General features: G+C 35.6%; 1 protein-coding gene across 7 annotated transcripts; it reads left to right on the forward strand.

The window, feature by feature from the left end:
* The first annotated feature begins 2,811 nt into the window (after positions 1-2,811).
* On the forward strand, positions 2,812-13,566 carry LOC132189330 (Translation elongation factor EF1A/initiation factor IF2gamma family protein). 7 transcript variants are annotated; one of them, XM_059604023.2, is made up of 13 exons: positions 2,812-2,935; positions 3,495-3,680; positions 3,789-3,895; positions 4,482-4,640; positions 4,954-5,236; positions 5,355-5,434; positions 8,183-8,727; positions 8,846-8,956; positions 9,038-9,525; positions 11,397-11,565; positions 12,482-12,721; positions 12,811-12,945; positions 13,065-13,566. In XM_059604023.2, the coding sequence occupies exons 3-13, from the start codon at positions 3,793-3,795 to the stop codon at positions 13,197-13,199; spliced, it is 2,448 nt and encodes an 815-aa protein (XP_059460006.1). In that variant the 5' UTR covers positions 2,812-2,935; positions 3,495-3,680; positions 3,789-3,792; the 3' UTR covers positions 13,200-13,566. The 7 variants fall into 7 exon arrangements, with proteins under 7 accessions (XP_059460006.1, XP_059460011.1, XP_059460007.1 ...); XM_059604028.2 differs by having other exon boundaries at positions 4,954-5,175; positions 5,357-5,434; XM_059604024.2 differs by having other exon boundaries at positions 3,495-3,617.
* The last annotated feature ends 1,959 nt before the right edge of the window (positions 13,567-15,525 follow it).

Genomic DNA, 15,525 nt, shown 5'->3' on the forward strand with positions numbered 1-15,525 from the left:
TGGATATGGATTTATTTTAAATGCATTACTAATTGCAGAGATGGATACTTTTTTTTTTCACCAAAAGGTGGCCTTTGTGGTAGCTGGATATATTGATGGACAGCCTCAAGGATCTAAGCCCATCTAGGAGGACTTGAGAATCCATTCATTCTGAAACTTACAAGATTGCTAACTTGATGCAATTGGAACTTGCTATTATGAAAGGTGCACACAAATTAGAGAGGTGGGCACAAAAAATGAGCAATTATCTTATGTAACTTTTGTGTCGCTCCAAAAATAAGGTGGCTTTTAAAATCATCATTTGATCAAAATTCAATAGTAATCAATTACAAAGGCTAATTGTGATTTTAAGAACTACATCATTTTTGAAAAGACACAAAGTGACACAAGGAATTTGTAGCATTATTCTACAAAAAAAGTGTCAAGGGAGCACATTGTGCACCTTCACCTACAAAGATGCATGGATGATGCAATTGTTAATGGCATAGGAAGACTTGAAGCTCTTTTGTGGATTGCAGGGCATTTGAGTCGTTGAAACGTATGTGTGATTTTGAGAGATTAACTCTTATATTAGATAGTATCAAAAGTGTGAATAATTGACATAACATATTCGATCCAAATAGAAAAAGTTCAAGTCGGAGTAATTCTATTCATAATCTCATGGTTCCCATTCTTTCAAAGTTGATGTGGTGTGGTCATCTCAACTAAAAAGTCAATCTTTATGCACCAAATGCTACAAAAGATAACTCCACATTAACTTTGGGGATGGGGATAATGGGGGGATGTATAGCGTTAGTCTCAAGTCTTTTGGCCTTAACGCAATTATATTATATTGTTCATTCACGGTTTTGACTGCTATTATGCCGGCTGATGTAACGTGCTTTAAGTGGCTTCTCATACCAGTCACTTAAAAACATAAAATGAAAGTCACTTAAAATACGTCACATCAGTCGATATGAAATAAGTGTGGCAAATGAGTACAAAAAATGGTATTTGTCCATTTATACTCTCATAGAGTATAAACTTTATTGAATTTAACTTTAGTGTTGTAAAACAAAACAACATGATATCTGCCTTTAAAAAACAGATGGTGAAGATTAAATGGAAGAGATTTTAAAACAGACAACGTTGTCTCTTAAAGGAATTAATGAATTCGATTTAGACGGAACTAACATCTAATTCTAAAGAAGATCTATTATAGTCACTTGCATGTTTACACCCTCTAACACACAACTGACACAAGCCTTGGATTCTTGTTGTTTTGTTTTATTTTGATATAGTTGAAGTATAAGTTCAATAGAATATAATGTATAATCGAGTTGTAACTTGAAAGGCAAGGCCCAACCAAGACCTTATCGGGACATCATTGAGACTTCGTCCTGATGACTTTATAAGGACTCACCAAGACATTGTTGAGCCCCGCTGGGCTTGCTAGAATCTGCTATGACACTTTTCAGCCTCTACCGGAACATGTACTTGTGTGTATTTATTGCAGAGTCCCAATAGTGTCTCAATGATGTCCCAACAGTGTCCTAATGTACTACTGTCGGAACTCAATTTTTTAGTTTTTTTAGTTTTTTTTTTTTTTTTTTTTTTTTTTAAATTATATTAATATTTTTATGTTTTGAATAAATATTGATTTTTATAGCTTTCTATGATCCAATAAAAACATAAAAAAATATTTGTGATTTTTTATATGTGCCAAACGCCTCACCACAAAAAGTGGAAACAGAAAAATACCCATATCATATCATAACTCTTAAGTGAACCTTTTTTTTTTTTTGATAAGTAAATTTGAGTTCGTTGCCATGGTAGTTATGGTTGTTTCTTTTTCTTTTTCTCTTTTTTTCTCGTTTTTCGCTTTTATAGCCAGATATCATATCATAACTCTTAAGTGAACCTTAAAATACATATTAAGGTTCCATCTATTTTAAGGTTCTCACATACATGTTTTTCTTTTAACGTTTCATATTTAGAGGTTCGCACGGATAAAAACATCATCTCTAACAGCATTAGCTATTTTACCTAGTGAAAAAGTACAATTCTTTACTTTACCTATTGTTTTTTCACTACACTCCAACATATTCTCTATTTCATTCTCTACTTGCTTTAAAATATTATTTCTCATCATTTTTTATTATATTATTGCCAACACTTAACTAAAGGAAAAAAACAAACACACATATAAAAATCATTCATAAAAACAAAAATAAACACATATGAGAAACATTCATCCCACATGCATGTACGAATTCTTAAAATTAATAACATAAATAAATTTTTTCATCCAACTGCAATTGATTTGTTCTGTGTGTTTACATCCGTGTGTTTCCATGAAATAAATTTTTTTTGCATTCAATTTTTTCATTCAACTGTGTGAATAAATTTTCTGAGCGAAAGAGATCAATTTTGTGTTTGAGAGAGAGATGTAGCAGATGTGAAGAGCTCTTCAGAAGAAATAAAAGATGTTGGGTGAAAAGATGTGAAATAAAGAAACAATAAACAAAAGAAAAATAAACAATATTTTATTCATCTAGTGTGCTACAGTGAATAGCTCTAAATTGCTATTCACTATAGCAATTTAGCTATTATAGCTAATGATAAATTACTCTGTTGGAGCTAAAAAAAGAGCAATAATAACTAAATATAGCTAATATTGGTCTTTTAGCTAAACTGAGGGTTCGATTCCATCTATTATTAATGCATTGAAAAACGTTTTCTACTAATACTCGGAAAAACATGTATTTTACTTAAGGTTCCCATCTATTAATACTCGGAAAAATACTCACATGCATACTTGAAACGTTTCCATCTATTTCGCATTCACCGACCCTTTTACCTCGTTTCACATTGTATCTACTAGAGAGAGCGAGAGAGACACAGAAAGAAGCGGAAGCCTGTCTGGATGCCCTGCTTCGCATCACCGTTCTACCTGGTGAAGCCCTAATCTTTTTCTTTTCTCTTGTGCTTTACTTCCTCCAACGTACAAACCCTAGCTGTTTTTTTTTTTTTTTTTTCTTTCGAAATTCCTTATCGGTATTTTGAATTCTAGGCGGAATCATTTTGTGCATGAATTTTCTCCGTTCCTTTGTGGACATTGCTTGGCAAAGAAGCCAATGAAATTGGTTTGATTATTTTTTGAAATATTTTTTATTCATTGGTGTGAATATATATATCCACGAGTTTTACAGGAATTCATTACAATTGTCTCACTCCTCGTTTGGTTGCTGAGAAAACGGAGGAAAAGACAAGGAAATCATAGAATGTTTGTTATTTTGCCCCCCCAGAATAATATTTATTTCAATTAGCTCACCCAATTGGCTGTTTTAGGCGCAGGTTATATATTTGTTTTTTTTTTATTGATTTTAGTTTTATTTCACATAATTTATGCCCAAATATTTGGAATTTAATATAATGGTACTACCCAAATAAGATGATGGTCATACAGGCTTTACCAATAAACTAAAAGTTTTATATTAATATTTGTTGTGCAGCTTCATTCATGTTTGGAGAAGGAGAAAGCATTGTGTTCTGGAGCTAAGCTTTTTACTTCATAAGTGTTGTCGCTTATTGGATTGAGGTTGTATTTGCTGGGAGTATAATATAGTGAACACGCAGTAGGTTTGGTTGGCCAATGAATCGTTAAATTACTGATTCTTTTGATGTTCCACGTCTTTAGGGTATGTGGGTCTTTGCAGTCAAGGTTGCTTTGTTTCATTTCGCATGTGTATTATGTTTGTTTCTTACATTTCTAATCGAGATATCCTTCTCTCTCTCTTGCTTACCAGGACCATGCCTCGTAAAGTAAGTTATGGAATTGATTATGATGAAGACTACGATGACTATGAAGATTATGATTATGATAATGACCATGATTTTGACGTAGAAGATGATGGTCAGTAACCTTATTAACTTGAAGCTCTCCTTTCACGCTGGTCTTTTCCTTTCTTTTCCTTTTTCTCTGTTTTCTTTTCTTTTTTCTTTTTTTTGCTCTTAGTCACTTGTTCTCCAGCCCATTGTCAATGTTAGACAATTCAAATCCGGTAATGTGTGCTCAATTTGCATGATGTTTAACCTGTTTTTCCCTGTTTGGCAAAATGCTTATTTTCCATGCCTGTAGAAAAGGGCACTAAGGTGCATGCCTATTTAAGTTCAATTCTAGTAGCAAAGGTGTTTTCATTCAAAGGTAATGGTAACGATAGTTGTAATTGTAATTGTGTTGTTTTTTGTTATTTTATTTTTTTAACATCCTCGTAGATGTCAAGGCCACTTTCTGGTAGTGGTTACTAGAATGCAAACTTCATGGAATACTAATTATCTTGTAAAATATGGTATTTTTCTATTTATTTTCTTGCTCTCAAATACAGCTCTCAGACACGTGGATCCTATGTTGATATAATACATGCTTCTCATTATTATTTTTTGATGAATATACATGCTTCTCATTATATCAACCCCCTGATGTTTATTTTCTGTAACAGGCAAGCCACCTCAGTCAAAGCAAGGAACTACAAAGCGTGGGATTTGGAGTTGTTCCATTTGCACTTATGATAATGATGAGAGTTTCTCTGCATGTGATATTTGTGGGGTTCTTCGTAATCCGTTGATTAATGCTGGCACCAATAGGGATAAGCAAACAGGTATTCAATTGTTTCTTCTTATTATAATTCGTATCATCTTACTCTTTGGGAACTCAGCTTCTGAATGGATTGACCTTTACTGATATTTAATGTCTGATGGGACATATCTCTACCATCCCTGTTTTTTGGAAAATTTAAAATGCATGTGTTGGGTTTGGTTTTGGGCAAGATCTACCATATCAAACAAAATTTTGTATCAAGGTTGTCGTGCAGACAGTTTGTATCCATCTTAGTACCTCCCTTATTCTAGCGTCTTTGTCAGGTTTTCTTTAAAGTTTGTTCTGCTTTTATGGAGTAGATCTCTTTCATGCAGTTGAGGGCATGTGCAAAGATTCTGGAGCATCCAAAATGGCCACTTCTCTATTTGCATCATTGCCGCAACGGATACCCGAAACGGATGTATTGTTTCAAAAGCAGAATGATGTTTTTGTGAAGGAAGAGGGCAATAACTCCCACAGGCATATGAATATCCAAGGACAATTTCATGAATTCCATAAGGCTTTTAGTACTTGTAGCCATCACCATGTTAATATAGGTCCGCACATGTCTGAAAACAGGATGTGGATCTATAGAACTAGAATAAACATTCCTCTTGTAGTTGAGTATACTTTGAATCCATCAGTACTATGTCCTAATTAAAAATTTGTAGTTTCTCCTGCTAATAGCTATAGTACATTGTTAGATATATTCTAACGTTACTTATGTTAACAATACAGCCTCTTTCAAGTTTGATGTTCCATCCCCAGATGATTTGGTTTCTAATGGATTGCGCTCTGCCAAAATGGGTTCAAAAGGTATCCTATTGTGGTTGCAAATATATTTTCTCTGAAAGTTCAACTCAAATTGAAAAAAGAAAAAAAGCCCTTTTGATAAAATAAATAGTAATGGAAAGAGCTTTAGGAGCACTATATCTTTAAACTAACTTCAAAGTTAAGAATTTTTACAATCCTTCTCATTGGTATGGAAGTATCCTTTCCTTTTGAGTTCTGTGGAATCTGTTAACACAATGGTACAAGTTATCATTCTAGTTTCAATTAGCATAATTCATTATTATTCTCTATGTACAAACTTGTTTCTTAAAGCCTTATTTAAGTGGATCTCTGCTACTGCCTGTCTCCATGTCTCTAGCTATGTAGATTTCTCTTTTTTCTTGTTCTTGATTTGCTTGGTGTTTCTCTTATATATACTTTTTGTGTACTTAGGTTGCACTCCTTGCTCTTTTAATGAATTTCCTTACTTATATATTAAAAAGAAAAATCATTATTGGCCCTCTTTTATGCTACGAATAACTTTTGCCAACTTAAATGCTTAAGTGGTATAAATGCATAATGTCATGGTTATGACATGACTAAAGTTGTGGGGTGGGCTAGGTGAAGAGTTCAAATGTCATCTAGTAAGCTGGTTCAAAGTTTGTTTTCTGATTTCTAAGGGTGGGTTGGGGGTTCAAAACCTGCTCTTGTTCAACCGTGTTCTTTCGGGGAAGTGGCTATGACGCTATATACATGAGAGATAGGCTATGTGGAGAGTCGTAGTGGATTCTAAGTATGGTAGCTTGTGGAGGTGGGTAGTGTTCTAATGAGGTTCATGGGTTGTATGAGGTAGGGTTATGGAAAAATATCAGGAGGGCTTGGGGGGAGTTTGCTAGTCATACTAGATTTAAGGTTGGAGACCGCTCCAAGATTAGATTTTGGCATGACTTGTAGTGTTGAGATCAAGCCCTCATGGAAGCTTTCCTAGATTTGTATAGTATAGCTCATGTTAAGGATGCCTCTGTGGCGGGTCATTTGGAGCTTTCTAGTGGCTCCCATAACTAGAACGTAAGTTTTATCGGAGCGGTTCATGATTGGGAGGTGGATGTCTTTGTTTCGTTCTTCAATTTTGTCATGATCCTCTAGAGTGAGATGGGGAGGTAAAAAAAGCTTTGCTGGGTCCCTTCCAAGAGGGGGTTGTTTGATATTAGATCGTTCTATAATGTCCAGTCCCCCATAATGGTACTCTATTACCTTGGAAGAGTATTTGGTGGAATAAGGGGTTCATGAGAGCGGCGTTCTTTGCTTGGTTGGCCACCTTGGGGAAGATACTCACATGGATAACCTAAGGAAGCAAGATGTGATTGTGGTGGATTGATTTGTATGTGTAAGAGGTGTGGGGAGTTTGTGGATCATCGTTTTTCTCCACTGTGAGATTGCTAGTGCCTTATGGAGTGCTATCTTTAATCGTGTTGGGCTAACTTGGGTTATGCCTAGAATAGCGGTTGACCTTTTCGATTGTTGGAGAGGGTTGAGTGGCAGTCCTCAAAAGATGGTACCGTTATGCTTTTTGTGGTGTATTTGAAGGGAAAGAAATGATTGGATTTTTGAAGACCGCGAGAGGACAGTGGTGGATTTTAAGTCCTCCTATATTCTTTACCACTGTGTAGCTGCTTTAGACTTCTTTAATTTGATTGGTTTTCATGTTTTTCTTTATTGTTTTTCTCTTTCTAGCTAGGTGTTTTCTTGTATACTTCATGTGTATTTGAGTTGCGTTTTCTTGTGCTTTTTAATGATATTTCAATTACCAAAAAAAAAAAAAAAAAGACATGACTAAAGTTGGCAAATAGAGTCCATTATGTTGGAGATTTATTTTGTGATGACTGATTTAAATAACGTGAGTGATAGCATAATATGAGATCACCAATTTGGAAACTCATTGTTTTTTGTTGGCAAAGATGCATTGAAGTTTATAATTGCATTTATTTTAGCGAGGAAGTCTACCTTTGAAATGAATTCCCGGACAGGTTAATCTATGTGGAAGGATGTAGTAACACAATCTTAGCATTTGGAGAATTTTGACCTGCATTTTGGGGGTCTACGGTGCACCACTTTAGGACAATCATTCTCTGGAAGAGTTGGCCCTAAATCCTTATAATAGCTCCATATGAATAAAGGGTTTTTTGGCAAGCACAACTTATGCATCCGTAAGGAATAACATACATAGCCTCATTTTTGACCCCTTGTTTATGGAGGTGGAGATGCCAATGGTGGTTCAAAGAGGCAAAGACCGTTGGCAATAAAGTTAATTATTCTGTATGGGTGGCTTGTAAGTTGATGTATTTGCTTTTTATTTATTGTTTTTTCACTATGTCGGTAATGGCCTGGTGTGGTTGATAAGTGTGTGCGTGTGTCGTATCTGAACTGAAGTGGTTTGGTTTAGATATCTTAATGTAACAAATCTATGGTAAAATAATTCCTGCCAAACTGAGTATTTCCAACATTTGAATTGTTTGAATTGGTTTGGTACTTATACCCATGGCCATTAAGTTGATTTTGGGCTAAGAATTACCCCGTTAGTGGTTGGTTCTGGATTGAGATCAAAACCTTCCTGACTTACACCTCCAGTGGCAAACTATAATTTTTTGCGTATCAAGAATTTTTCGCATCCTCTAGTTTTCTGAGAAATTCTGAGCTGGCTGGATTGATTGAATAGTTCTTTTGAAAACACTTCTTTTAGGATATCCCAAGTTTAAAATTTTTATTTTCTTTGTCTACTACTTTTACTTGCAGTCAACTCTGCGGACTTGAAATCTTCAAGAGTTTCCTCAAGCATCACTGAGAAGAATGGTCTACTTAATACAAAAGCAAGTGCTGAAAAGTTGGATATCTCATCTTCGTTGATGCGAAAAGGCAGACAAGATACTTTTGATGACAGCAATCATTCGAAGAACAGAGCTCATAATATACAATCGAGTGTAAAAGTTTCGGATAGCTCATTGGAAACTATGCCAAAACATTACAATGTCGACGCAAGCAATAATTCGAAGAATGATAGAGGAAACAAACTATCGAGTGATAAATGCTCTGATAACTCACCTGCATTGAATCTAAAAGGCAGACATGATAGAATAGATGAGAGCAGTAGTTCTTCAGTGAGTGGGGGCAAGCCAGAAAGCCTTACCAATAGTTTGAATAAAAGGGCTTTGGGTGTTGGTTCTGGGTTTTCAAATAATGTTAATGCTACAGTCACTCATTCAAAGGAACAGTATAAACCTGAAAAGTGGATGCTCCCTGACCAAGCTGAAGATACATTGACACAACTGAATCTTGCGATTGTAAGTCGACCTTTAACCCAGTCCTATAATCCAGGAGATCTAGCCTTTTAGCTCTTCTATAGTTGATTTATTATCTAGACATATCACTGATGTCATTTTGTTCAATCTGTCATTGTAGGTTGGTCATGTTGATTCTGGAAAATCAACACTCTCTGGTAGACTACTACACCTCTTGGGCCGAATATCCCAAAAAGAGATGCACAAATATGAAAAGGAGGCAAAGATACAGGTATAATCCCTGCAATTTTGTCTGTGGGTGCTTTAAAAGCATGATTTTGTTGTATTTATGTGGTGTTTGTTTCTCAACCAGGGCAAAGGGTCCTTTGCTTATGCCTGGGCATTGGATGAGAGCACTGAAGAGAGGGAAAGGGGAATAACTATGACAGTGGGTGTTGCTTATTTTGATTCCAAAAAGTATCATGTTGTTGTGCTTGACTCACCAGGCCATAAGGATTTTGTTCCGAACATGATATCTGGAGCAACACAAGCTGATGCTGCAATTCTTGTCATAGATGCCTCGTTTGGTGCATTTGAAGCTGGTATGGACAATGCTAAGGGGCAAACACGGGAGCACGCACAACTTATCAGAAGTTTTGGTGTTGATCAAATTATAGTTGTGATTAACAAAATGGATGCCGTGGATTACTCAAAGGAACGGTTTGATTTGATTAAACAACAACTTGGAACCTTTCTACGTACTTGTGGGTTTAGAGATTCTCTTATATCATGGATCCCATTGAGTGCCATGGAAAATCAAAATTTGGTGGCTGCTCCTTCTGATGTTCGTCTGCTGTCCTGGTGAGTTTGCTTTCCTCCGATTCCTTGTCACATCCTTTTGTTCTTGTAGATCTTTGAGTTTCCTATCTATGAAATCTTTTTACACCATGGGGAAATAGCAACTGAACATTAGATAATATTCAATTTTGGAAATGATATTGTACCAGTATTCAACTTAAGGAGAAAAGAAATGATGATTTCAGATTTCCTGCTTATTAATGAGATGAAGTTCCATTTGGTGATATAGATTTTGCATAAAAAATCAGTCACACTATTGTCTCTAGGAATTGAATCGGAGATTAGTTGTCCATGTTGATATTTTTAGCTCATATTTTTTTTTTTTTTGATAAGTAAATATGCATTATCAAAGCGCAGAAGAGCGCAACCCTAGTACACAGGGAGTATACAAGAGAGCGACTAAAAGGGAGAAAAAGAAGAAGAAAACATAAAAAGGAAATCGGGGAAACTAATCACTAAGGGTGCTAGCCAACCAGCTCATATTATTTGTAGTACAGTTATGGGTGTGAGGTGTACCATGGGGCTAGGCCATAGATAAATGAGAATGTGCCTTCAAATACATACTAAAATTCAAAGATTGCAAGCGTTTGGAAATAAAATGTGATGATAGGTTGCATACTTGTGCTCAAAGTTGATATTCTAGAGTCTTGACAATTAGCAACTTCTGGATAAAAGCAAGCCAAAATTTGGAGTTTGCTAGCATTTAGAAATACAAATGTGATAATAGGCTGCATATTCATGCTCAAAGCAGTGTTGTCAAAAGGCAAGCTGGGTGCTTTCCTAGGCGTTAGGCGAGGCAAGTTGCCACCAAGGCATCTCTGAAGCTTTGAGGCAACCGCCCCACTAGAATCACTATTTTCGCATAAAGTTCCAGGTGCTTGAGGTGATCATCTCTCTAAAAGTTCCAATAATTAAAAGATGGACCAAATAATTCTTTAGTGAAATGGCTTCTTAAAGTTCAGTAAAAGGATAATTTTGTCATTAGCAAAGGTGAGTCACTAGAATCAAATAAAATTGGTTGCTTGGTGGATCCTACCAAGTCAGTAAGATGCAAAAAGGCAAAACGATTGTGAGAGAAAAAAGATCCATTACACGTAGAGTCACTTGATTATGATATTCCAGTGCATTAAATGTGTATACAAACTATGTTTAGAACTTGGCAGCTTCACTTCACCGAGTAATTTGCCTTTTAGAGGCCTCACACCTTGAGCTGGCCTTTGGCCTCTGACAACATTGGCCCAAAGACTAGAGTTTAGATGGTAGTAACTTCAGAGTAAAAAATAAAGCAAAAAGGATTATAGCATCCTGGGTTTTTTGGCCTAAGAATTATAATCTTAAGGTTTAAAAATGTCATGATTTTAGTACTGAGGAGGCAGTGAAGATTGAGAAATTTGAATAAGTTCTATTCTGGATCATATTTTCGAAGCTCTTTCTTTCCTTTCATGTTCTCTTTTGCCCCTTCCCAGGAAAACCTTTCTCTAGGTAGAAAGTAATAAAGCAGTAGAAGAGAGAATGAGCTAATATTTATTCTGGTATCTTGTCACGTGCCAATGGTTCAAGTTAATATAAAAGGTGAATGAAAGTAACAGATAAAAGCAAAGGGACATTAATAGGATGATGCTTGACATCCCTGTTTTGGTTAAATCAAGTATGCCAATCGTTTACAATAAAATCAAGTGACTTAATAATGAGATAGTATATTAGCATCATTGGTATACAATTATTTTCCAACTGGTTCTGTTTAGTGCCTTCAATATCTTCATGTTGGGTTAGTTGCTTTCTTTGTCTCCGATATCATGGACTCTCTCATACAGATTATGAAATGCAACTGATATTGCAAATATTGAAAATTGAGCAAGGTAATTGAAATGCAGGTATCGTGGACCTTATTTGCTGGATGCAATTGATTCCCTCCAACCTCCCACAAGAGATTTCTCAAAGCCCCTAGTTATGCCTATATGTGATGTTATTAAGTTGCCTACAATGGGGCAGGTGTGCGCCTGTGGTAAACTAGAAGCTGGAGCTCTTCGGAGTGGATCCAAGGTACACATCGGGTGGTATTGGAAGCTGTCATTGATCAATTAATTAAGGGGTTCAATTTTTCATTCTCCAACATACTTTCATTATTTTAACATCATAGACTTATGCTATTTAAGAATCTCCATTTATAGTTGAGTGAAGCTAAGCTTCTTTGATGGCATGCAGACCACACTGTCATAGTGTTATACAAGGAACGTCTTAAATTAGTCTTTGTGAGAATATCAACTTATATTGCACCATTTACTGATTTCCATCTTTCATGTTTTTTTTTTCAATGAAAACCTTTGTGCTTAAATGTACTTTTAGATATGGAAAATGCTAGACATCCCAAGACTTCCTTCCCAAAAGTTATTCCCAAATGATGTGTCACCATCTTATGAGTTGGTGACACACTTTCCAAAATAATAAATCTCATGAGATGGTGACACATCATTTGGGAGGAAATTTTGGGATGTGTAGCACTCCTCTTTAGATATTTACTACACAATTTTTATGCTATGATAACTCTTCTGCAATAGTTACTATTATAAATTGTCTTTCTTTTTGAAATGTAGAGTTTGCATCTAGCATAATGTACTATAAGTGACAGATGATCTCAGAACATTGAATATGTGGGTCTCCAAATGGAAAGAGGAGATGGCTCAAAATTTGTTTAGATTGTGTTTTTACTGTCTCACCTGGCGATCTTTGGTTTGATCGATATACCTATTAAATTGGCAGTCCGTATTTTTTTTTACCTTGATAGAAGTGATCCACATGATTGGATTACAGTTTCATGCATGTAGTGTGGGATTCAGATGCCTGTTTTGTATGCCTATGATATAGATCGATGGTTTTAGTTGAAAGTACTCTATTTACATGAAGCATAATTTATTTTCCTAGTTTGATGGCCATAACTGTATTGTGTGTGAAATTGTAGGTTCTAGTTATGCCGTCAGGAAATGTAGGGTCGGTACGTTCCTTAGAACGCGACTCTCAGGCTTGTACACTTGCAAGAGCTGGAGACAATGTGACTGTTGGTCTTCAAGGCATTGATGGGGGCCATGTGATGGCTGGGGGGGTGCTATGTCACCCTGATTTTCCTGTTGCTATTTCCAAACATTTGGAACTGAAGGTCCTTGTTTTGGATGTTACAACCCCGATATTGATTGGCTCTCAGGTGTGTTCTTTTGTGTACCTAACGTATATCTATGTTGTTTTCATTATGTTGATTTATGGAAACAAAATAATCCTGAGTGGAATGAACAGTTGGAGTTTCATGTACACCATGCAAAGGAAGCTGCAAGAGTTGTCAGAATAGTGTCTTTACTTGATCCAAAGACTGGCAAGGTGACAAAGAAGGCACCTCGCTGCCTTACTGCAAAGCAAAGTGCAGTTATTGAGGTGAATTAAGATGACAAAAGTTTTGCTACTTTAATCTAAAGTTAATTAGTCCAATACTGTTTTTGGGTTGTAGCATCAAGCTTTGTTTTGACCATTTTTTTCTTTCCTTCCAACTTCAGGTGGCTTTGCAAGGACCCGTGTGTGTGGACGAGTTTTCAAGTTGTAGAGCTCTTGGGAGGGCGTCTCTAAGAGCATTAGGAAGAACAATTGCTCTCGGGATCGTAACCCGAGTAATCGAGGAGCAGCAGGATTAGTCGATCTCAACCTAAGAGATTCCTCAATATATTATGAGATCTTTTGCCTTCTGTAGTGTTGCATTAACCATTCCAACAAATTTTGTTTTTTTCCCTTTTATCTCCCTTTAGACGCCAGAACTGTTCAACTGTGTTATATGCTACGGAAAAACCTGGTGACAGAACCAGTGATGGGCTCATGAGTTTTCTGTCGATTTTAATGTGAATGAAAGGAAATCTTTTGGGGGGTTGTTTGTTGTATGTGCATTATACAAGAAATCTGTGGGTCGAACATGCCTGTACCTTGTAATATTTATTGATTCTTTAAGCAATATTCTCCTGGGTCACAAGGTATATAATATATTTATTTATTTATTCATTACTTGAAGTTCTCTGTGTCGCATTTGATTGTCATTACCGACATTCTTTTTGGTAAAATTATTTTGGGATTAGCTAGAGAAGTTTTTTTTACAGGAGGGCATGATACTAGCAAAAATGTCCTTTTCAGTTACTGGCCCAATGGCTAATATCATGCATTATTGCTCTGTTTATTGGTCAATTTTTCGGAGATTTTTAAACGTACACAATAATAATTGAAGCATGGTGCTTGTCCATAACCCGGAGTCTAGCAAATTGGATACCTATAAGTTTGTGGTCCTCTCAAATTTGAAATCCAAATTGTAACGGAGAAGGCAAGTGTAGGGCACCCTTCCTCAAATGTGAAACCCAAATTGTAACGGGGAGGGTAGGTGTAGGGCACTTCAACTTCGGATTGGTGGATTTCATATTCCGGGCTGGTCAGAGTAGGTGAGCTTTGTATCTACCCTTGTATGTACATGCTGACCGAATTACGTGGAAGGGATCCGGATCCGAACATGATCCGTATCGGTAATCTTAATTGGGTCACAAATTCTTTCTTAATTCTAATTCATAGTGAAACCTCTCTCTCATATGAGGAAGAAAAAATCTCAATCAACGATCGGAGAGTATCTTATGAAATAGTAGTGGTGTCCATAGTAGTAAACCAGGAAGACGAAACCAGCGAATAAATAAAAGAAGATAAACGAGAGATAAATGTGAACAAAAGATAGACAAAAAAAAGTCTTCAAAAAAATCTCACCTAAAGAAGAAAAAGTGAAAACTCACAAGAGAGCAGAGTTCAATTCCGACGGCAAATAATTACAAAAGCAATAGAAATTTGTATTCGTATTGACAGGTTTATACCGTTGCTCTCTCTGCTATAAAAAAACACTTCAAAGAGAAGAAAATGAAAACATTTCAATGAGTTTGACTTTCAAAAAAACGTGCAATTGCGAGGGAGTGCTTGACTTGGAGACACGTGGCGTGACAAGTGTAAGGTCCAGGTGTAATGACGGCTGCGCCATTTCAGTCTAAAACAAAGAAAATAATCAAATATCATTGATGCCAATAGAAATTATTCTCTCTCTCTCGCTCTCTGCATTTATAATTAGTGAAGTTTACTTATTTATTTATTTATTTATTTTTAAATTAACGAAATATTAATTGTGTACGTAATGTTTTGTTGACTTGTATGGAGGAAGAGTATGGAGTGTAGCATATTAATTAATGAGTAAATTGTCTTCTACTTCAAATATGAAAAAAATTAAATAAAAAGTTAATGACGCCTTTTTCTTCCCTATTGCGATGTCCATGCATGTATTTCCTTTTGTAAAAGTAAAGTAACATCATAACCCATTCTCTTTCTCCAAACATTGGCAAAAATAAAAAATAAAAAAAATTTAACACAACTTTACTTTCTAAAAAGAAAATGCTGATAAAGAATTTGACAAAGTTTTTTATTTTTATTTTTTATAATTGGGTTAGATTATTTAATTTAGTCTATTACTTTTCTCCAACTTATGGCATGTTTGGGTGTGCGTTTGAATGGCTTAAAAGTGCGTTTAACACTAAAAAAATCTGTTTGAAAAAAAAATACATGTTTGGTAAAAAAAATGACAAAAGTTTAAAAATGAAACTTTTGCCAAAAACTTTTTTTTTTTTTTTTATAACTTAAAAACTTTATTTCTCAAACGCAATCACAAACAAGCTCTTACTGCATGTTTAAGATTGCGTTAGAGCATTCACATTCGGTTCAACAAAATAGCATTTTGGCTATTTTGTGGAGCCATAGTGTTAAAATCATTCTCCATCCGGCTTAGCAAACTAGCCAAGAGTTTGCTGAGGAGCTACAATGCTTAACAACTTTTGTTGAGCACTATAGCTTAACAATGTATAATCTTATTAATAAAAAAATTATTTTATCCTCCGTCTTCTAATTAAAAATCATTTAAACTTCTCTCTCATTACTCGTAGAACAACATAAAGA

This window comes from Corylus avellana, chromosome 9, assembly GCF_965113065.1.
Source record: "Corylus avellana chromosome 9, dhCorAvel1.hap1.2, whole genome shotgun sequence".
Classification (NCBI taxonomy): Eukaryota; Viridiplantae; Streptophyta; class Magnoliopsida; order Fagales; family Betulaceae; genus Corylus; species Corylus avellana.

Excerpts from the sequence above, each read along its gene's own strand:
- LOC132189330 (XM_059604023.2), top strand. The coding sequence starts at position 3,793 with ATGCCTCGTAAAGTAAGTTATGGAATTGATTATGATGAAGACTACGAT. Across the intron at positions 5,435-8,182 it reads TGCCAAAATGGGTTCAAAAG|TCAACTCTGCGGACTTGAAA; the intron begins GTATCCTATTGT and ends TTTTACTTGCAG. Across the intron at positions 8,728-8,845 it reads CACAACTGAATCTTGCGATT|GTTGGTCATGTTGATTCTGG; the intron begins GTAAGTCGACCT and ends CTGTCATTGTAG.